This window comes from Anabrus simplex, chromosome 3 (assembly GCF_040414725.1).
Source record: "Anabrus simplex isolate iqAnaSimp1 chromosome 3, ASM4041472v1, whole genome shotgun sequence".
Lineage (NCBI taxonomy): Eukaryota > Metazoa > Arthropoda > Insecta > Orthoptera > Tettigoniidae > Anabrus > Anabrus simplex.
Window position 1 is genome coordinate 428,516,894 of NC_090267.1, and position 24,879 is coordinate 428,541,772.

General features: G+C 40.1%; 1 protein-coding gene across 3 annotated transcripts in view; it reads right to left on the minus strand.

Annotated features, from left to right (window-relative positions):
- Window positions 1-24,879, minus strand: part of Dim1 (thioredoxin-like protein Dim1) — a 54,155-nt gene that overhangs the window by 22,446 nt on the left and 6,830 nt on the right. For all 3 annotated transcript variants that reach the window (XM_067143435.1, XM_067143436.1, XM_067143437.2), the window contains exon 2: window positions 10,888-10,972. In XM_067143435.1, coding sequence (XP_066999536.1) covers window positions 10,888-10,972 — 85 coding nt within the window. The remainder of the gene's footprint in view (window positions 1-10,887; window positions 10,973-24,879) is intronic.

The following is a 24,879-nucleotide window of genomic DNA, read 5'->3' on the forward strand; positions in this document are numbered from 1 at the left end:
CTGAATTTACTAAATGCCCCCCATAATCCTCTATTTGTAACGAGTTCTGTGGCCTTGTTTAGTTCAATACAGCTTACCTTTAAATCATTATAAACTGGGTCTAACCATCATAGCCTTGGTCTCTCTACTTCTCTTACCCTACCGAGCTTGATGCTGCAGTCGCTTAAGTGCGGCCAGTATCCAGTATTCGGGAGATAATGGGTTTGAACCCCACTGTCGGCAGCCCTGAAGATGGTTTTCCGTGGTTTCCCATTTTCACACCAGGCAAATGCTAAGGCCACGGTTGCTTCCTTCCCACTCCTAGCCATTTCCTATCCCATCGTCGCCATAAGACCTATCTGTGTCAGTGCGACCTAAAGCCAATAGCAAAAAACTTCTCTTACCCTCTATGACAGAGTTCATTATTCTCCTAGGTAGCCTAACCGCCTCCGTCTCGCATGACCCCATCACTGAAGTCGGTTATGTGTACAGGTTCATCAATAGAGTTCATTCTTAACTTAGCCTTTATCTCCCCATTCTGAGTACACTCCTGCCATTGTTCCCACCTGTTTGTACCAGCAATCTTTCTTTCTACTTTTGTGTCTTACTTTTAACTTTATAAAACGTTAGTCTGTAAACAGACTAGGGTTAATGTACTGATCTACACTGCCGAAGAAACTGACTTCCATCCTACCAAACACAGTCGATCGTAACAGTAAACGCATTAGCTTTGTTGCACCTTGATACATTCTCACATATTACACAACCATCCTCAGAGAATACACATCCTAAATATCTGAAATTATCTACCTATTCCAGCCTTGTATTCCTAGCCAGACATTCAATTCTATGATTCCTTATTACCTATTCACATCACTTTATCCTTGGAAAGGCTAATTTTCATATCATACTCAATGCACCTACTTTTAAGTTCCGGGATATTAGACTGCAGGCTTTCAGTACAATCTGCCATTAACACCAAGTCCTCAGCATAGGCCAAACTGCTTACTACATTTCCACCTAACTGAATCCCTCCCTGCCATCTTATACCTTTCAGCAGATGATCCAAATTATGATCAATGGCAAACGATTACATCTCTGTCTAAATCAAGAATTTGTTCTAACATACATTTTTTGTTAAGAAAGATTGCATGTGAATATATGTACAGTATAGTTTACGTAGCGTGAACTTGTCAATGCTATGGAGTTAGGTGATAATATGAACCATATGTAAATAAAAAATGATTGTATGTGAAACAACTAACACCGTATAATGAAATATTTTGCACTTATGTACACTGCCAAAGGAACTTCTGTTGTCACCTCTGACAATAACAGATCTGAGATCCTGGGAGAGGAGCGGTTTTGAGCGCTGATTATTAATGTTGTAAACTTTTGGCTAACAGTCTTTAATATTTCACCAGTGATTCTATAATGCGTAATTTCAAAAAAAAAATTCATTTGACAGCCATGCCCCCTTGCTTATGAGACCACAAAAAACATGGTGGACGTTCGTTCAATTAGCTTCAGCCAGGCAGCGCTTCTGCCTCTATGTTATCTAGCTCGTTGATTTAAACCCAAAATGTTGCTGTTATGACATATCAAATCCCCTGGAAAAGTTATTGATTTCTTCTGGAAAAGGACTGATGTTGCTAAAATATGAGACTATTCCTGGCATTCCAGGTTTCTTCATCATTAATAAACTGGAAATTTTGTTCAGCTTCATACCTTTCCATATTGTTGGATGAAGTCAAAACAGTAAGCGAGGAATCTTTCTAGTCTCCTCATAACATAACATTTATCAAAATTAATCCCGTACAGCACTCAGTCAAGGCAGTTGTTTGCATTATTTGCTTTTATGCGCTATAATGTTCTCTTGCAAAGAATCATCTTTCTGTTCACAAGTGATCCAAAAATGTGTCAATATTTTTTTTCAAGTTGTTCAAAACAAAGCTGAGCATCAGCAGTCCACCTATCTGGAATAATTACAGTACTTTCATATATAAGAATACCTTATAATCCTAATAGGCACAGAACATAACCTTTCTATCAAAGCAATACTTAGAAATATTAACGGGTTAGCCCTACTCAAGCCACTGTTCACAGGTGAGAGGATTGTTATAACACGCCCATTTTTCTTTACATGTTACTCCCTTCTGCCTGCTGTTATTTCTTGATGGATACAGTACTTTTGCATCCATCTCTTGGCACAGGCCAGAGTAAAGTGTAGCTTCCACTGAAGTCCCAGTCAACATCCATGGCTGTGACAATATGGAAGTTGCTGGGGTATGGGTAGTGCTGAGTAATGACATTCAGAGCATGACTAGTGCATCTGAGTGTTGTGAAAGGTGCTGCTCATAGGGTCAGTCGTGCTGCAATAGTACTTTCTGACCCAGTGAGGAAAGCAATGGCAAACTACCTCACTCCTCATCTTGCCTAGTACGCCTCATTTTGGTGCTGCCATTGGTTTTTGGGGTTTCCTTATAATCGCATAACCTTGGGTGGTGCTATTTGAGGATCCAACCAGCCTCTGGGCTGATGACCTAACAGACAGACAGTTACTCCCTTAATAAACCATTCATGGAATTAGTGACAAGCCAACAAGAGATTAAACACCAAGCGGTGAGTTGGCTTGGATGTAAATTCCTCCCAAAGTAATGATCAATTTGGAGTCGTGATGTAACAACGTCCCATGTCTTTGGATACACCATATCCCCCAGACTGTCTACGGGGCTAGTCGATGGATTCTCTCGCAATGCTGTTGCAATTTCCCACGCATGAGGCCTTTCCGATTGCAGCAATTCTTCAATGCCTCAACATCCACTTGTGCTTGTGCTAGTATCTGTTGCTAAGGCAGATCACATTGTAATGATATCCATTTTAATCATTATATCGTAATCCCCAATCATGTATTTTAAAACGAGGTAAACTTACATTTCTAATGCTCACATGCCAACTTTGAAAGTAAAAAAATCAGGAGAAATTTGACAGTGAACTGTGACGTATTACACATCACTGATGGCAGAACATGAATTCATTAAAGTTCAATACATTAACAACTATTTGGCCTACACATACATATTTCTTTTTCATTATTTATGTGTGAATACTAAATACTGGACATGCCTGAACTTTAGGAACATGTGACTTATCCTTCAACATGCGGAACACCATATGACTAATTGTTGTCCCGTAGCTGACTTAGCCTTCATCAGAAACTCTGAACTAAACTTCTGCTCAAAGCACTTGCCTTGCTGAACTGATTTTAAAGTTTACAGTTTCTCCAAAGTTTGTACAGGCAGCAAGGATCTGAATTATAGTTTTGTCTTTGTGACTGTTAAAATTCCTTTCACACTCTGCATTGCTATGTGGAAATGATAAAACAGCAAGCAACATAAAATATCAAGCATCGCCTTAGAGAAACTGTCATACCATCAGCTGATTTCATCTGACCTAACAATACCCACTGAACATCAATTCTCCCTTTTGTCAGGTCTGTTTCTTCGAGCTGAACGTTACAGAACGGAGTGCAGAATATCAGTTTCCTCATCTAAATGTTCTTTTTTCACTAGTGAGAATGTTCAGAAACTTGTTAATGAAAAATCTAAAGCTAGAAAATGCCTTACATATAGCATAAGTATTTGCAACTTCTGCATCCATTAAAACTTAATCACTGAACAGAAATGTGTGTGCCATATAGACATATGATGAAAAACACTTTCTAAAAGAATACACACCTTTCCACAAACTTAAAAAAAAAAAAAAAAAAAAAAAAAAAAAAAAAAAAAAAAAAAAAAAAAAAAAAAAAAAAAAAAGCAGAGTTCCCTATTATCAGACCACAATCATCCTTTCGATTTGCTGGAGTATGATAATCTACATCAGTAGAGAGGAGGAGCTTTTAGTAACGTGTGGTTTTGAAAACCTTGCCATCACATTCTTCAATAGTTCCTCCAGAACTGACGTCAGTAAGTGGATGTGCGACATACTTGACTGAAGAGCTACATTTGGATTCCCAAAGATAGCCATAAAAATTGAGAGAAAAAGGCAAAAAGATTTATGTAAATTTGGTGAAAGGAACATGAACAGTCTTTCTTCATGTGACAAAGCCTCACTCTTAGTATCATCAGCAGTTTCACTTCTTGGGAGTGAAACCGATGACTGGGTTTACCTTTTGACTGAGTAGTTTGGTGAAACACTATGACAAAGCTTCAGCTTTTCAGACAAACAATAGGAATTTTGTAAATCATCCAAGTTCCCATCTGAGAATCCTTACTCACAATTTTGCTCCTGAATAAAGTAACCAAAGGGTTCCACTGCTGCAAAATCCTATCTAAACACCTTAACGATAATCACTGAATATGCACGTTTCAGAATTTTCCTGATCTATGCGTTATCCAGAGAATTTTGAAATTTACACTTTTTCTCCCCCACCTCTTTGCATTCATTTCCAGATAATGAAATTATCAATTATATGTGCATTTGCTGGCAGGACCTAGTGTTTACAGTGCACTATGTCTTCTGGTATAGGCTAGAGCAATTTTGTTACTTTCATTGATCTGTCTCAGCTTTATCCTTGGCTTTGACAATATGAAAGCGACTGAGGTATAAGTGATGCTATAATGCCATTCCTTCTGCAGCCATTCCCTGCTATGAATGGTGTGAAAACATTGCTCATAGGGTCGGTTGGTGCATGCATTTCTGTGGGCTTGGCAGACTGATATGTAACAGCAACTTCTGGCTCGGTGAGGAAAGCAACGGGAAACTACCTCACTCCTCATTTCCCTAGTATGCCTCTTCAGTGATGCTTAGGCCATCTATGACAGCTGATGGCAAAGCTGTTGAAGATCCAACCAGCCTTCGGGCTGAGGACTAAACATACATACATCAATTATACAAAGCGTACTAACAAAGTTTTGCAATGTGAGTGAACACTTTAGACATTTTCAAAATAATATCCACCACACTCAATACACTTCTCCATACGTCGAAACCAGTCACTGAACCAACTCTGCCACTTTTCTTTGGTTACATTTTCACACTCTTGATTCCATGCTGCCAGAAGCTCTTCGTCAGATGCAAAACGCCGCCCTTTCAGGTTCATGTTCACTTCTGGGAAGAGTGCGAAGTCACATGGGGCAAGATCAGGACTGTATGGAGGCCGATCAAACACAGTCAACACTGATCTGGCAAGAAAATCCATTGTTACAATACCACGATGTGCTGGAGCATTGTTCTGATACAAGAGCCAAGTGTTGAGCCGTGACCTTGGACGGAGCTGCTTGAGAGCCTGGATGACCTAAAGGCAGACAAGTCTCACTGTACTACTTCGCAGTAACTGTCCTTTGTGTTTCTAGCACAACCCGAGTCAGGATGCCTCGTTTAGTGAAGAATACAGCTATCATCCTTTCCTTCAGGGACCTTGACTTTCGTACAGTCACAGGCGTACCCTCATCTTGTTCTGGGATTTTGCTGGAACATCATAATGATAAAGACAAGTTTAGTCACCTGTAACGATGCTACTGACGTTACACGAAGTCCCACTTTCAAACTGTTTTAAGTGAATGGGGCACCAGAAGGGAACAAACATTTCTAACATGGAGATGATCGTGTAGAACTGAATGAATAGCTGGTGCAGGGATGTGGAGGGTGTCTACCTGCCGGATATGTCAACCGCCTCTCTTGCTGCAACATTTTCCTCACAGCTTCACTGTTTTCCTCAGTCTCTGATTCAGACCGTCGCCCAGAACGAGGATCGTCTTCAACCCCAAAATTTCCCCTCTGGTACTCTTTGTACCAGCAGAAAATATTTCCAGGCATTGGTCAACAGTTAATCCACGAGCAAAATTGTAGCGGATAATTACACTTTATTCAGCTTTAGACCACACTGACATCTTAACTTGCTTTCAATCCCACTGCTTGGTAATAACTGGTGTGAAAGTCGCACTTTGCTGTCTTCTAGACCGATTTTCACCCCTCTTTTCATCCTTCACCATAACAGGGGTGTTCAACTACCGTTTTTACGTATTGCTAAACTTTCGTAGTGCCCTCTGTAGGATATATTTTGAAGTTGCTTTTATTACTGCCATCAGTACCAACAGAAAATGCATTCACCTGCAAATGAGATGCAATTTTCTCCCTTTCTTCCATGCACATTTTTGTAATGACAGCCGTGGTAATGACAGGTAGGTTATGTTCTGCGTTAAATGACGTAAATAAAGCCTTGGCATTCGTCACAGGATTTACATCTTTGTTTCTATAAGAAAAGTTCAGTTTATGGTTTCTTTGTACAAACTGGATACTCTCCTTTGTTTCATTGTTTGCACATATGAGTATATCACATTTCCTCCTATATGCAACTGAAAATTCACACGTACATATACATTATAACCCCGACTTTGCGTGACCTCTATTTATAACAAAATTAAATTCTTTTCAAGGTCCACCTATTCAATACAATGACGTTTTATTGTGATTTAATCACATGTCAAATAGTCAAATGGTACCAGTTTCGGCATCTATGTGCCATCATCAGCCTTGGGTACAAATTAAAACAAGATATACATTCCTAAAACATCTAAAACACATTTTAACACATTATAAAATAACATACAATTAATGTGGTGATACATGAAATACGATAAAATTATGATACAATTGGTATGATATAAAATTCTTAAAATTCCGGCTGTTCGTTACATAATTCAGTCTGTGTGCATCCGGGTGAATTTTTACAGTTGTATGCTGTCTATGTGAATGACATTTGTTCCTTTAGATATTAGGTGGTTCCAGGGAAGTTTACTTTGATCATGTAAACCCGCATTTAACGGAAGAAATTTCAGGTTCTGAAAATTATTCCATATGAGGAATGCAATTTCATATTTGTTTTAATGCAATTCACAACACGGCAAAACACGTATTTGGCGTGAGGAAATGTTAAAATTCTCCAGCAGGGCTTATTTATTTCTATTCGTTTTGGTTATGGGACATTAAGAACCTATGAAAGGACGTCAAACTTTCTAATAAGGATGATTCAAGGATTTTAGAGCGTGGGCACTTAGGGCTAAAGTGAGAAGTCTGACTGATACATATCAAACCACAGCCGCTGCAGTAAAGTTGAAGAAAACATCAGTTTTAATAACAATATAATTATCCTCTTCGAAAACTCCTATTTTAATCTGTGCAATATCGTTCGGTTGCAATGAGAATCCTTTTACTGATTCATCCAAAATTATGGGAAAATTTGGGTGTGATAGTTTTTCCGTTATCACTATTCATACACTCTACTCCAGCGTTTATATTGAATGCGATCGATCATCTTCCGTATCGATTCCTCGCTACGTATGAGTGAATCAATCCTGAGTGAGCCAGAGCTTTCCTCACAACACCGGTGTAAACAAACATTGGGAGAACATATTTTTGCAATAAGTACAATGACAGCAGTTAACTCCTTAGAAATAAAACTGAAGTAAACGATTGCTTAATTTCAATACTACAGTATGTACAAAAATAAAATAAGAATGTGATACTTCAAAATACAGCGGTGTGCACAACTAATTTCAGAGGTTAGGTTATGTGCTTACGCGTCTTGTTAAATTTCAGAATGGCTGCTCCCATCCAAATGTACAGCAAAAAGGTTATCATTACTCTACAGGGAGCTTGAAATATGTTTTCATAATACATTCGCAGCAAAACCTAGGTTAGTGACTCCGGTTTAAGAAAGAAAATGAAAACGATTGCACAAGCCTCTGGAGGGATATTAATTTTTAGAATGAAACTGAATATGCGTGTTCAGACTATTGGAATTTGAAAACTTGTGCTAACAACTAAGCTGCCATTTTTCATCCGTGAAAATGTTTAAACTAGTCTATTGCTGCTTCATACTGATTTTAACATGTTTTTGTGCGAGTTTCACATCTTTCCTGCCTTTTATGGAAAATAATGAATAACCTTATAAGAACAACCTTAAACCGAAGCGGTTTTGCATTCACCAACGAAAACTGCCAAAAGGAAGTGTTAGCCAGGGTCTCACCATTATCAGGTATAACAGTAAAGATCATATTCTTTCTTAACTTACTGTACTAAGAGACATAGAGGGAGAATTTTCTAAGGAGAAAGCACGTTAAACTGTGAAACGTTTTATTATTTACATTGTTATCGTCTGTTACTGCGACCCTCAGGTGCTTAGATAATTTTTTCATGAAAGTAATCAATGTAAATAATAATGCAAATGTTTCACAATTTAACATGCATTTTTGTTTGAAATTCAAGTGATCCATTATTTTTGCCGGTCAGTGTAAAAGAAACTACAGAGCTGGTAACTATTATAGGATTATGGAAGCACTTAGCTAATTTGCAGAAGCTTGCAGACTGAATGCTAAAATGTGTAGTGTACAATGAAGATGCATGCATGAGATAATGATCCATCATCAAGCAACCACATTTCCTTATGTGTGTGCCTTCAGCAACTATTCAGTTGGGTTCACGAAATAGCATAGGTCTGTTATCTGATGAGAGTGCAAAAGAACAAATTTGTTAGGGTGCTCCCAAACATTTGATTAAATTTACTTATTTTCAAAGAACAGTCTGAGCCAAAGTTAGTTACGGAGCAATACAAGTCTCGCTTAGACAGCAGGGACAGTTCAACACGATTAATCAGCACACTTCATAAAAGGAAAGAAAAATTCCACCTAATCAATACATTTATTTTCTTGTAAAGTATTACAATCTTTCGACATATATAAAAAAAGGCAAATTATGGAAATATAACGCAAGAATCAAGGCCAACACGTTTCAGTGTCACTAAACACACTGACTATATTACTAGACATTCAAGTGTTTTTAAAACTTCTGTAGTAAATGATAAGCATTCAATTTAATAGACATTTATGTTTTATACAATACATAATCAACATAATATGAAACTTGTAATTTTATGCAAGAAGGAACTGACATTTAATCATTAGATTTAAAAGCCAACCATACACGGCATATTTAAACATTATCAATATCTGATGTTATATAAGACAAATTGTTATAATATCTTACCACATAACAACGCAAGATCCAAGCAATAAGTATTTTAGACTTTAAAGTACAATGATTAGACTTTAAAGTACATTAGTGTGTGTATGTAAAAATATTTTATAGAGTTCAACTCGCATTTATATTTTGCCTAAAATAATATCACTCCAGCAATAAGGTATAAAGATGTAACATGATATTTTATTATAATTATCACGCAAGCTTTATTTATCAAATTTTACTGATAGTCTATTCACGATTGTACATAAGTATAAAAGGGATTCGATTCAACAGAATAAGCAACAATACCTAAGATAGATGCTTAATCAACCCAAGGATGCATTCTGTCAGCCCAAGGGCATGTATATAATAGACAAAGTTTTGTAATTTTAATTTTTAATTTTAACACAACGCTTAGAAATTTGTAAGTTTTTAAGATAAGTTTTCACTGAAAATTATGAAACAATATATCATGAAGGTCTTTCAGAGGTATAAGATAGAAATGCAAATGTGATTCTGATATAGCTGAGGATGACCTATGAAGGGTCGAAACCGGTCCTAGATTGTAATACTTTACAAGAAAATAAATGTATTGATTAGGTGGAATTTTTCTTTCCTTTTATGAAGATTGGTAAATGTCAATACGGAAAATGAAATTCATACATCAAGATAATCAGCACATACCGTACAAAGTTGTAACTACAGTATTGTGTGCAGGGTATATATCTCATTGTTTTATAGCTGTCACCGTGTAAATAATGTGCGGTGGTGCAGTTTATGTTAATACAGGCAAAGATTTCTGGAAAAGGTGTGCTGTCCAATTTAACCTGTTCTTTCTGCGAAGGCCCAGTAGTGTGGTTAAATTATACCCCTATGTAAATATTGTAAAAGTGTAAGACGGACCTATTGAAACCTCAATGTAAGGTAAACACCCATTTAAGGTTTTTAAAAAATCAGGTCCCTGTAAAAACATTAAATAGGGATTCTATTGTAGTACAAACATTGAACTTTGGTCCTTTCCTGGACTCATTCAAGCAGGGATACTATTCCCTATAAGCGCTTTTAAACACTGGATCATATTTCTTTTTTGGACATTTTGGTAAAAAAATAATTAAGACATACAACCAAGAAGCACTACTACGTCACATGACATGAGCTGATGCAGATCCTACCCAGGGGAGACATCTATGGCGTGCCACCTCTAAGGTTAGGTTATTTGCTTGCGGCTTCTACAAATTATTAAGCATTTGACTGTATAATAGACCCAAGAGGAGCACATGGCTGGCCAGTGTGACTGACCACCCTGGCCAGTACCACCCTCCGTTGTGGTTATTAGAACCTTTTTTCCTAGAGTGGCTTTACGTCTTATGGCGACGATGGGATGGGAACGGGCTAGGAGTTGGAAGGAAGCGGCCGTGGCGTTAATTACGGTACAGCCCCTGCATTTGCGCGGTGTGAAAATGGGAAATCATGGAAAACCAGCTTCAGGGCTGCCAACAGAAGGATTCGAAACCTATATCTCCCGGATACAATCTCACAGCAGCGCGCCTCTAACCACAAATCACCCGGTGGTTATTAGAACTACTATCAACCAGACATGATCAGCCATATATCAATAGAACGAGAAAACACGCGGGAGTTTAAAATAATATGAAAATTACCAAAAAATGCTCTCAAAATCGGGGGTGGGGTGGGAGATCGGTCCTGGCGATCAGAAGTCTCCAACGTAATTCAGGAGAGCTGGCATGTCTGCTTACCATACACACTAAAAATATTTGGATTTGCTAATTATTTGAGTAATGAAAGGTACAGTGAATGAGACCCCAAGTTCAATCTGCAATAGTTGAAAAGATAATTATATTTCATTTGCCACATATTAATACTTACAACAACACGATCCTCTTCCGACAAAATAGCTTGATCCACCTGCCACCCATTGTGAAGATGTCCTAACATATACGACATCCTGAAACTAAAATAGAAAGCGGAAAACTGAATTTAAGTTCTGTCTAATAGAAGTACATAATATACCCTAATCGATAAAAGAGCAAACATTATTTGTCCTTAGCTAATAAGGATATGATAAAAGAGCAAACATTATTTGTCCTTAGCTAATAAGGAACATTTACAAAACTAGCAACATACTGCAACTTTATCAGAACTATTATCGAACACACAAGGCAACAACACACATATATACATTATCATTATAGACTGTTATGCCTTTCAGCGTTCAGTCGGCAAGCCTCTGAATTTACTAGAAGTCGCCACTATCCTCGATTTGCAATTAGTGTTGTGGCTTCATCTAGTTCTATACCTCTTATCTTTAAATTGTTAGAAACCGAGTCTAACCATCGTCGTCTTGGGCTACCTCTATTTCTCTCACCCTCATTAACAGAGTCCATTATTCTCCTAGGTAATCTATCCTCCTCCATTCGCCTCATCACCCCACCACTGAAGCCGGTTTATGCGTACAGCTTCATCCATCGAGTTCTTCCTAAATTAGCCTCTATCTCCACATTTCGAGTACCCTCCTACCATTGTTCCCACATGTTTGTACCAGCAATCAAGATATCCTGAGTCCACCCAGCTTTCGCTCCCGTAAAGCAAAGTTGGTCTGAAAACAGACCGATGTAAAGATAGTTTCGTCTGGGAGCTGACTTTCTTCTTACAGAATACTGTTGATCGTATACTGCGAGCTCACTGCATTAGCTTTACTACTCCTTGATTCAATCTCACTATATTACCATCCCGGGAGAACACACAACCTAAATACTTGAAATTATCGACCTGTTCTAGCTTTGTATCACCAATCTGACATTCAATTCTGTTGAATTTCTTACTACTGACATCAATTTAGTCTTCGAGAGGCTAATTTTCATACCATACTCATTGCACCTATTTTCAACTTCCAAGATATTACACTGTAGGCTTTCGGCACAATCTGCCATTAAGACCAAGTCGTCAGCATAGGCCAAACTGCTTACTACATTTCCACATAATTGAATCCCTCCCTGCCATTTTATATCCTTCAGCAGATGATCCATGTAAACTACGAACAGCAAAGGTGAAAGATTACAGCCTTGTCTAACTCCTGTAAGTACCCTGAACCAAGAACTCATTCTCCCATCAATTCTCACTGAAGCACAATTGTCACTTAAATGCCTTTGATTGATTTTAATAATCTACCTTTAATTCCATAGTCCCCCAGTATAGCGAACAACTTTTCCCTCAGTATCCTGTCATATGCTTTCTCTAGATCTACGAAACATGAACACAACTGCCTATTCCTCTCGTAGCCCTTTTCAATTACCTGGCGCATACTGAAAATCTGATCCTGACAGCCTCTCTGTGGTCTGAAACCACACTGGTTTTCATCCAACTTCCTCTCAACGACTGATCGCACCCTCCCTTCCAAGATGCCAGTGAATACTTTGCCTGGTATACTAATCAATGAGATACCTCGATAGTTGTTGCAATCCTTCCTGTTCCCTTGCTTATAGATAAGTGCAATTACTGCTTTTGTCCAATCTGAAGGTACTTTACCAATATTCCATGCTAATTTTACTACTCTATAAAGCCATTTCATCCCTGCCTTCACCATTTCAAGTCTAATTTCACCTATTCCTGCTGCTTTATGACAATGGAGTTTATTTACCATCCTTTCCACTCTTCAAGCATAATTTCACCAACATCATTTTCCTCCTCCCCATGAGCTTGGCTGTTTGCAACACCACCAGGATGATTTCCTTTTACATTGACAAGATGTTCAAGATATTCCCTCCACCTCTCCAGTGATTCCCTGGGATCTATTATGAGTTCACCTGAATTACTCAAAACAATGTTCATTTCCTTTTTCCCTCCCTTCCTAAGATTCTTTATTACTGTCCAGAAAGGTTTCCCTGCTGCTTGCCCTAGCCTTTCCAGGTTATTACCAAAATCTTCCCACGACTTCTTTTTGGATTCAACAACTATTTGTTTCGATCTGTTTCTTTCATCTACGTACAAATCTCTGCCTGCCTCGGTCCTTGTTTGGAGCCATTTCTGATGAGCCTTCTTTTTACATTTACAAGCTGATCTCACTTCATCATTCCACCAAAATGTTAGCTTTTTCCTATCCTTACACACAGTTGTTCCTAGGCATTCCCTTGCTGTTTCTACTACAGCATCCCTGTATGCCACCCATTCACTTTCTATATCTTGAACCTGCTTACTGTATACTGTTCGAAACTTTTCACTTATCATACCCATGTACTTCTATTTTCCTCGTCCTGGAGATTTTCTACCCTTATTCGTTTGCAGACAGATTTCACTTTCTCTACCCTAGGCCTAGAAATACTTAGTTCACTACAGATCAGATAGTGGTCTGTATCATCGAAAAATCCCCGGAAAACTTGTACATTCCTAACAGATTTCCTGAATTCAAAGTCAGTTAAGATATAGTCTATTATGGATCTGGTTCCCCTAGCCTCCCATGTGTAGCGGTGAATAGCCTTATGCTCGAAGAAAGTATTCGTAACTGCTAAACCCATACTAGCACAGAAGTCCAGCAAACGCTTCCCATTCCCATTAGCTTCCATATCTTCCCCACATTTACCAATCACCCTTTCGTATCTTTCTATTCCCAACTCTCGCATTGAAATCGCCCATTAGCACTATTCTATCCTTGCTGTAGACCCTGACCACAATGTCACTCAATGCTTCATAAAACTTGTCAACTTCATCCTCATCTGCACCCTCATATGGTGAATACACGGAGACAATTCTAGTCCTAATTCCTCCAACTGACAAATCTACCCACGTCATTCGCCTTGGAGCTACTCGAGACATCATCTCAGTTCTCCAACTGACAAATCTACCTACATCATTTGCCTTGGAGCTACTCGAGACATCGTCTCAGCAACGACGTGGGCATTCCGAGGCGCCGGCATTTAGAAACCAGTGACATGGTAACAATGATGAACAATATTAATAATAATTGTTACGGAGATATCCGTGGTAGGTAGAGGTGAAAGAAGGTGCGGGTGTGAATGGGTTTCAAGCTACGAAATTATAGTGCATGTAAAATTAATTTAAAATTTAACAAGGTTATATTTTCTTTTCAAAAACAAAGCAATAACCGACATGGCAGGTACAATGTAGTAAAACAAGGGGAGTTACAATATTTACAGGTTTTGGGCTTCACGCCCTGACTTCAGCGATCAGCTCAGTTTTACCACAAACACAAGTTTTAACAGAGGGGCAGAAAACCCCATTCATCCCTAGGAGCCCCTGGCTCCGAATTACACAGAAAAGCCTCCACGAGGCATATGACACTCCATTTTCAAAAGAGCGATCCGCTCTCAAAATTTAAGCCTCTCAAAGGCCACACCAAACTCTACCTCCAAGCTGTCCTCTAAGGACGTATTCACAGGGGTAAAATACCCAACCTACGGAGGTCTATTACATGAAAAGAAGGTTGATTACATGACCTCTAAAATAACAATTTGAGAGGAGGCGAATTTGCACTCCTAATACACTTTGTTTTTAAAACCTAATCTGGCTCTGGGCCGCTAACGCAAGGGCTAATCCCATACTACAGAGGTGACTTAGAGAAGAACACTTTACATTACATAAACGAAGAATAGTTTGAGAAAGTAAGTTCACCTCAAAACAAATGTGAGTGGGAGTTCGAGAGGGTTAGCACTCTCTATCCCAATATGTAGCTTTACAAGAAAAAGATGAAAAGAGTAATTACATTTTAGGAAAAGGTTACATGATGGAAATGCTTCGAACCCGCCGCGAGTGTTAAACTGCCGACCTAGCAAGAAAAGAAGTTATTAATAGGCCATTACCTGGTGTTGAACGGCTGAAGAAGAAAGAGGCGCTTCCCGCCTCCTGCTATGTACTAAATACACTGAAAGATGGAACAGAAGTGGCCCAGAGACCCAAAAATCAGCAGTTTAAATACTCTCGCGGAAGTTTCTAGGCGTTAGGGGAAAGAAAACACCCGCCCACAAAATTTTTATTGGCTAGGGAAAAGAAACCCCTACATAGAGAAAAAGGAAACACATTATTGGTGGAAAATTAATTAAAGAAATTCGGGATTGGCTAGATCCAAACTAAGGGGAAAAAGAGGGGTATACAGCCAACTTAAACAATGACAGAAAGAAATTTAACAAAGAGCAAACTCTTGAAATAAAAATTTCTCCAACAAAATAGTTCTTTGACTCCGCACTAGGTCGCACTATTGTTGATCTTCAGTAGTGTCCTCTAGAAGAGAAAGTTCACACTTCTTACTTCAAGCGAAACAAAAACACATCAAAAATGACACAGTTCACAAACTCAAAAATTTCCAGGTAGTGACATCTTCTGAGAAATTAGTAGATTAATCGTGTAGATAAAGTTCAACCTTCCTCCAGAAGAGGAGTTTCAACTGGCGCAACTTTTAAATAAACGGTGTAGAGGTGTACCGCCCGGTACAGACCTCCCCCCCCAAAAGTTCCTCCAGGGGTGACACATGAAATCAGTTTGAAACAAGGTCCAAGTAATGATGTTGATACGAAGATAGATAGCAGAAGCATTTACAAGATTTCTTAATTCAGTTTCAAAATGTTGTTGTTGCAGGTGAATGAAAGTCTTTATGTTTGTAGAATTTGAATTTCTGAAGATAAACTTTTAATACTTAAAGGTGAAGAAAAATTTTGCAATGTCCACCAAATATTGTTGTTGAATTCCCAAGTGTAGTTATTGCTTATGGTGACTGTCCATGTAGTTGATGTAGATTGAGTCGGATGGCCAGACCGGCCGTTGCAGCTTGCGTCCAACGGAGGCCGCTCGGACCCCTCAAGAACCCTGAGATACCGCTCGCCCGCACTATGAGGGGAGCAGAGGTGTTGAAGTACGCCGCGCCCGCGGTGAACAGATACAGGCTGCGGGCATGTAGCAGGTCGTGCGCCGCACATCAGCCTTGGCCGGGAGGAGAGCTCCGGCTCGCCGTGCACATGTCGTCCTCGCTGGAGAGGAGGGGGCCCATCCCCCTCCCCAGTCGCTGCACGGCGCTGCGCAGCTGCGGGGGCGCTGAAACATTAAAGCTAGGCGGCAGAATTGTGTTGGACTATCATCTTCTTTGAGGGTACAGGCTTGTGGAGAGGTTGAGGGGCCAGCGGCGTGTAGATATCCATGGCATTTACTATTATGAAGCCACAGTGTAAGGTGGAGCAGGAGACGGGAGCGTGGTAATGGCCATGGCAGGAACAGGATGGCAGTTTAACGGGTCGGGGCAGGTTTTACACAAGGCTTACATCTAAAACCAAAATATTACAGAAGGGGCAGAATGCCTTAAAAGTGAAACTCAAAAAAAATATAACCTTCATATCCTTTCAAAATAATATGAAGCAAGTTAACACAGAAATTACACCGGTTTCACCTGGGACAGGTGAACCCTAAATATCCTCTCGGTGGCTGGATTACTTAGCAATAAGGTAACCGGCGTAAGAAAATCGAGAATGATACAAGGCCCATGAAATCTGGGGGCAAGCTTGCCCGCGGGAACAAAATTTTTGACCATAACCTGGTCACCTACCTTCAAGGTGGTGGGTCTCCGTCCACGATCATACCTTTCCCTAACCTTTTCATGAGATACCTTAAGATTAGCTTTAGCCTTCTTCCAAAGATCTTTAATGTTGTCCGGATCTATTGTCTCGGGCAGAATGTCACTCAGAGACCAGAGGTTAGAGAGCGGCGTGTTGGGAACAAACTTAAACATCAAAGAAGCTGGAGTAAACTTGTGTGATTCATGAACCGCCGAATTCAAAGCAAAAGCTAACCAATGCAGGGACGTGTCCCACCTAGAATGATCTTCATGATGATAGGCAATAAGTGCGGACCTGAGATTACGGTTAACCCGTTCAGCCAGAGATGGTTGAGGGTAATAAGCAGATGTAGTTACATGAGAGATGGACAAGTCAAAACAGAATTTACGAAACAGATTTGATGTAAAAGCTTTAGCATTATCAGATACAATGTATTGGCACGGACCAAAAGAAGCAAAAATAGAATTTAGGCAAGTAATGGTGGACTGAGCGGTAGCCAGCTTAGTCGGAAATAACCAAGAAAATCTAGTAAAGCCATCTACGCACACAAAGATGAACTTGTTAGCATTATCCTTTGACTGGGGGAAGGGTCCTACATAATCGATATACAGGCGTTCCATGGGGCGCGACGCTTGATGCGAAGACAAAAGGCCTACCTTGGTGGACATGGTGGGTTTACTAAGCAAACAAGATTTACAAGCTTTTACGAGTTCACGGATTTCACCGTCCATACCTTTCCAAATGAACATTTCACGAATTTTTTCACGGGTTTTAAAGATTCCAAGATGCCCTCCTAATGGGGTCTCATGATAATACTTGAAGATCATAGGCACAAGAACAGCTGGAACGACAACCTTCATCATCTTGTCATGCCTCGAAGGGCAACATAAAACACCATTCCTCAGAACATAAGGGACGACATGTTCCCCAGAAGAAAGGGTTTCCATTATCGGAGCCAGCGTCGGATCTTCACGTTGGTATTTCTCGATATCCCTAAAGAGCATGGGAGCATCTGTTAGGATGGCATTAACCTCAGATAGTATGGACTCGGAAGGTGATGAACTGTCGACAGGTTCATGGGTCTCGACGTCGTTAGAAAACATACGGCTGAGTCCATCAGCCACAACATTTTCGGTACCTCTGATATGCCTGACATCGAATTGGAAGGCGGAAATACGGATGGCCCAACGGGCTATACGACCAGTACGACGCGGTCTACCTAAGACCCAGCTTAAGGCTTGGTTATCTGTCTCCAGGTCGAATTTGACATGTTCCAGATAGAGACGGAACTTTTCTAAGGCGAATAAGACTGCCAACCCTTCGAGCTCATAGATGGAATACTTGGCTTCTTGAGCCGACAATGTCCTAGACGCATAGGCGATGGGTCGCCCCCCTAGTTCAGTCTCTTGAAGAAGTACTGCCGCTACTGCTGACGACGATGCGTCGGTTTGGACAATGAATTTCTTCGAGAAATCAGGCATAGCAAGGACAGGGGCATTACAGAGAGCTAATTTCAGATCTTCAAAAGCGGCTTGTTGAGAAGGTCCCCACTCGAATTTGATGCCTTTCCTACGAAGAAGGTTTAAGGGCGCCGCTCTATTAGCAAAGTTAGGAATGAACTTCCTGAAGAAATTCACCATACCAATGAACCTGGCGATACCTTTAATGTCCTTGGGAGGTTTAAAATCACGGATGGCCTGTGTTCTAGAATGATCGACTGCTACTCCATCGGGTGACACAATATGCCCTAGGAATGACATAGAGGGCTTAGCAAAGGCAACCTTGGACAACTTAACAGTTAACCCAGCCTTACGAAGGCGATTGAGAACTTCTCGCAGATGATCTAGATGTTCTTCAAAAGTCTCTGAAAATACTACGACATCATCTAAGTAGTGATATAAGTACTCGAATTTGATGTCGGAGAAGACCCTATCTAGCAGCCTAGTGAGCACAGCTGCTCCCGTGGGGAGCCCGAAAGGCACGCGGTTGTATTCATATAAATTCCAGTCCGTGGCAAACGCTGTAAGGTGTTTAGACTCTTCGGCAAGGGGAATTTGATTATAGGCCTGATTTAAGTCCAAGATGGTGAAGAACTTGGCCTTACGAAACCATGAAAAACAAGAATGAAGGTCGGGAAGGGGCACAGATTGTAACACCACCTTCCGATTGAGAGCCCTGTAATCAATGACAGGCCTGAAGCCTCCTTGGGGTTTCGGGACTAGAAAAATAGGCGAAGAATACGCTGACTTAGAGGGCCTAATAATACCATCCTTCAACATCTGATCGATGATTTCTTTTAGAGCCTTCATTTTAGGTGGAGATAGCCTATAAGGTGGAGAACGGACAGGAATCGAATCCGTGACCTCAATTTTGTATTCTATAAGGTCAGTAACACCAAGAGTATCAGAGAACACCTCGGGAAACGACTGACACAGTTTGCGAATACTATCAGCTTGCTCCTCAGGTAGATGTCTAAGGTCTAACAACATCTCATCCTGGGTAGGCGAAATAGAAGAACATGACACAGAATTACACTTTAATAGTGGGATTTTACAACTAGAAGCAAATTTGAATGTGCACGACCTAGACTGGAGATCGAGCACAAGACCAGTGTGAGAAATAAAGTCAGCTCCCAATATAATGGGGCAAGACAATTGCTTGGCCACAAACAATTTAACTTTCCATGTAAATTTAAAAACCCGAATTTTGACATGTAAGGAACCTAGAATTTCTAATGGAGATGAATTAGCCGAAACATATTTAACAGGAGATGAGTCATAGTCAGGGAGTTTACAAACAGCTTTCAATTTAGAATACCAATCAGCCGAAATAATGGAACAAACACTGCCTGAATCTAAGAGAGCTGTTATAGGCTCGTTATTTAACTCAATCTTAAGAAAAGGAACAGGTGCGGGGGTATCCGCCGCAATCCTAAGGCACTCTTTAGGGCATTCAAAAGATGAATTTGAAGGCTGGTCGTCCTCTGCATTTACAACCTGTTTACTAGGGGCTGAGTCTCGGGAAGATGGATTAGTCGGCTCAGCCGACGCCACTAGTCACTTTTTATTATTGGCATAGCTGAAATTTGCACCAGAAGTTGAGCAGGAGGGGGTGCTATTTGAGTTTGGGCAATTCTTGGCGATATGTGAGAAGGCCCCACACTTAAAACAGCCTTGTGATGACCCTGCTCCATTCCTTGTCCCACTTGACTTGGTCAGAGGACACTTATTCCGCAGATGGTCAGGCGACCCGCAAGCATAACATTTACGGGGATTGACTGGTCGGCGAGGTGGAGGCCGAGTGTTGCTAAAGGAAGGCGGGGGTTCTTTCGCGACGCGCAAAGAATCGGCGTATCTAACTCCTTCCGCTGAGACTGCCAATGCTTCAAGTTCCGAGAAAGTTTGCGGGCACGCCGCGAAACACAAATATGACCTATAGGATGGTGAAATACCTTCCACAATAGCTTGTACAATTTGATCCTCAGGGAAGTGAAGAGCAAACACCCTAGTATAAAACTTAATGTCCTGTATGAAATCAGCCAAGTTTTCATCCAAACGCTGTACACGATAATAGTACTTCTGAATAAGGGAGGACCTGGCCCTAGCCGGGATGAAGTTAGCTAGCAAATGGGCATGGAAATCCTCAATAGATGATTGCTCGGCAATGGCTCTTACGATTTTGTCAGATAGAACACCAATAGCATAAGGATAGATAATTTGCAAAATTTGACATGGGGAAAGAGAAAACACAAGGGCATGATCCTGAAATTCCACTAGAAATCTTAAAAATGAAATTACGTCACTGGTGGTGTTGACGGAAAACTTAGAGATACCTCTAAGCAACATTGCCAATGGATGAGGCAAGCTGTTGAACCCAGGTGACATAGTCATTAAAGGTTTCAATGGCAAAGAAGTTAATTCAGAGCGGATGTTACTCAATGACGCACGGCGTTCAGATTCGTTGTTCGATGGGGCAGAGATAGTTTGAGAAGCAACGGTTATCCTATTGACTTCTCCCTGAGGAGGCTCTTCCTCGTTACCTACATTCACCGTGGCGGGTTGATCAGTTTTGGGAGGAACTTCGCCGGTTAGCAATTGAGTGACCTTATTAGACAATTCAGAAATAGTTTCAAGGAGCGTATTGGCTTCCTTCCTCTGAACGTCATTCACCTTTAGAGACAACAGATCATTAACTCTATTTGCAAAGTGATACAGCCTGCCTTGCACACGCTTAATTTGATTAGGAGACGGATCGTTTTCATCAAAAAAGCTGACTACAGATGCTAGCCCAGTAATATTCTCGACAATCGTGGAAAGAGAGTCATCAATTTCTTTCTCTCCCAAGTTGGGGATGGAAATGGGCAAATCAAGGGACTCTCTAAGCTTGTTGGTGTCGATTGCAACCGTGCCTCCAGATTGCACATTTCTGATAGTTAACTCGTATATCAACTCCTCTTTGCGCAAGTAGTTAAGGAGGAGAACATCGCGAGGGCCGGGCATGATGACAGAACAATTTTGAAAAACTCAAAAAATTCCAGCAACTGAGAAAATTGTTAGAGTTCGAATCAAAGCAATGTTTAGCCGTCAAAAGGGGCTAAATTGAGACCCATTCAACCACGCTCTGCTACCACTTGTTACGGAGATATCCGTGGTAGGTAGAGGTGAAAGAAGGTGCGGGTGTGAATGGGTTTCAAGCTACGAAATTATAGTGCATGTAAAATTAATTTAAAATTTAACAAGGTTATATTTTCTTTTCAAAAACAAAGCAATAACCGACATGGCAGGTACAATGTAGCAAAACAAGGGGAGTTACAATATTTACAGGTTTTGGGCTTCACGCCCTGACTTCAGCGATCAGCTCAGTTTTACCACAAACACAAGTTTTAACAGAGGGGCAGAAAACCCCATTCATCCCTAGGAGCCCCTGGCTCCGAATTACACAGAAAAGCCTCCACGAGGCATATGACACTCCATTTTCAAAAGAGCGATCCGCTCTCAAAATTTAAGCCTCTCAAAGGCCACACCAAACTCTACCTCCAAGCTGTCCTCTAAGGACGTATTCACAGGGGTAAAATACCCAACCTACGGAGGTCTATTACATGAAAAGAAGGTTGATTACATGACCTCTAAAATAACAATTTGAGAGGAGGCGAATTTGCACTCCTAATACACTTTGTTTTTAAAACCTAATCTGGCTCTGGGCCGCTAACGCAAGGGCTAATCCCATACTACAGAGGTGACTTAGAGAAGAACACTTTACATTACATAAACGAAGAATAGTTTGAGAAAGTAAGTTCACCTCAAAACAAATGTGAGTGGGAGTTCGAGAGGGTTAGCACTCTCTATCCCAATATGTAGCTTTACAAGAAAAAGATGAAAAGAGTAATTACATTTTAGGAAAAGGTTACATGATGGAAATGCTTCGAACCCGCCGCGAGTGTTAAACTGCCGACCTAGCAAGAAAAGAAGTTATTAATAGGCCATTACCTGGTGTTGAACGGCTGAAGAAGAAAGAGGCGCTTCCCGCCTCCTGCTATGTACTAAATACACTGAAAGATGGAACAGAAGTGGCCCAGAGACCCAAAAATCAGCAGTTTAAATACTCTCGCGGAAGTTTCTAGGCGTTAGGGGAAAGAAAACACCCGCCCACAAAATTTTTATTGGCTAGGGAAAAGAAACCCCTACATAGAGAAAAAGGAAACACATTATTGGTGGAAAATTAATTAAAGAAATTCGGGATTGGCTAGATCCAAACTAAGGGGAAAAAGAGGGGTATACAGCCAACTTAAACAATGACAGAAAGAAATTTAACAAAGAGCAAACTCTTGAAATAAAAATTTCTCCAACAAAATAGTTCTTTGACTCCGCACTAGGTCGCACTATTGTTGATCTTCAGTAGTGTCCTCTAGAAGAGAAAGTTCACACTTCTTACTTCAAGCGAAACAAAAACACATCAAAAATGACACAGTTCACAAACTCAAAAATTTCCAGGTAGTGACATCTTCTGAGAAATTAGTAGATTAATCGTGTAGATAAAGTTCAACCTTCCTCCAGAAGAGGAGTTTCAACTGGCGCAACTTTTAAATAAACGGTGTAGAGGTGTACCGCCCGGTACAATAATAATAATAATAATAATAATAATAATAATAATAATAATAATAATGGCGTGTGGCCTCCAGAGAGGCCTGGTGCAGGTCTTTTGGTTTGACTCCCATAGGCGACCTGTGCATCGTGATGAGATGATGACTGCACATAAACCCAGTCCCGGTGGCAGGGGTAATTAAGCAATTATGGTTAAAATTCCCAACCCTGCCGGGAATCGAACCAGGGACTCCTGTGGCCAAACGCCAGCACGGTAACCATTTAGCCATGGAGCTAAAGGGAGAGGGTAGAAAATAAGTTTAACTGAAAATATTTTTAGAAAATTACTAAATGAAAGAAAATGTCCATTGTAATTTGCAAAATTTAAACTGTTCACAAGACACAAAGATCGAGGTAATCTAAATAATAATAATAATAATAATAATAATAATAATAATAATAATAATAATAATAATAATCATCATCATCATCCAATATATATACATTTTTTTTTACAATTTGCTTTACCTCGCACTGACACAGTTAGGCCTTATGGCGACTATGGAAGAGGAAAGAGCTAAGATCAGGAAGGAAGCAGCCACGGCTGTATAAGTACAGCCCCAGCATTCGCCTGGTATGAAAATGGGAAACCAAGGAAAACCATCTTCAGAACTGCCAACAGTGAGGTTCAAACCCACTATTTCCCGAATACAAGCTGACAGGTATGTGAACCAAACCACGCAGCCATCTATATATTTAAAAAAATTATGAAAACTAAAGTCAGTCAGCCTGGCCAATTTCCTTCATTTTTTTAAAACTGAAAGGTGTTCATGCTCAGATTTGTCATCAGGTACAGTCGAACCTGCCCTAACGGACACCCTTATTCAGCAGACACCTCCCTATACGGACAATTTTCCTCGGAACTGACTTTATTTTACATAAGACAAGTGTTAAATTGGCCTCATTTAAGCGGACACCTCGAACTCCAGACATCGCCATTTGTCCCGTTCAGTTGACTTAAGCGGACACTTTACATGTTGCAGAACAATTTATTACTCCGGACCACGTCATCTTTCTTTTAAAACCATTCTTCAGACACAAGGAAATCAATTTTGAATGTTTGTACTATTTCGAGTGCAAGGTGAGAGAAAGTACATCGGAATGCAGTTCTACTTAGTGGTGTATAGGCCTATTCCGAGAATTCTAATTGCCCAGAAATGCTGCCAGAGACTGTTGACTTACAAGTTACCTGGGATTTTCCTCCCTTCTTGCATCATTCCATTCATAACTCGGATTGTCACTGATAAGGTCGAGCTCAGGTAGTCAACTTGAGAAGGAAAAGACAGTACAGGCACTAATTAGCAAGACAGAAATACTGTAGTTGTCTGTTAAACATGAGTAACAAGGGATGATTGTGTTTAGATCTCGAGGCAAGAAGAAATGTGATTATAGAAAGTGACAAGGGACTTTCAGTAAGAATTTGTGTGTCACGGACATCGTCGGTTCCGGGGAAAAATGTCCGTTACGAGAGGTGTCCGCTAAAACAAGTTTGTAAAAATAATTGAACATTTTAACACTACTTATAATAATTCTCTATTAAATACTAACACAGAAATGACTTAGAATAATAAAGATGTGTATGCTTATATTTAAGGTGGATGTTCTTTGCTCTTCAAATGTTCAATTATTTTTACAAACTTGTTTTACCGGACACCTCTCGTAACGGACATTTCCCCCCGGAACCGACGATGTCCGCAGAAGGGAGGTTCGACTACTATAAATAACTTCCGCCTTCCTCAAATTATTTGATATTTTCAATTTTTTGTCTCTTCAAAGCAATCTTATCTTTGGTTCTTACTAAAATATGGAGTTTGTTTCGGTATAAGAACACTCGGTGGATAAAGCTCTTTCATTTCAGCTCTTAACTATTCAAACTGGTTAATTCTGAGAAATGTTATGAGTGCACATTCAATTTGACGTCTCATTTCTTCAACATTTTTTTCTCATTGAAGCAATCATATCTTTTGTTCTAATTGAGGTACACAGCTCGTTTTGGTCTAAAAACACTCAGTGGATCAAAGGCTTTCTTTTGAGGTAATAACTACTAAAAATTGATAGATTCTGAGAAAAGTTATGAGTACATTTGTTTCCATGACGAAGATCTTTGAAAGACTTTTTAACAGTTTGGCGCATAGTGTTGTTCCAAGGAACGTTTAATTCTATTT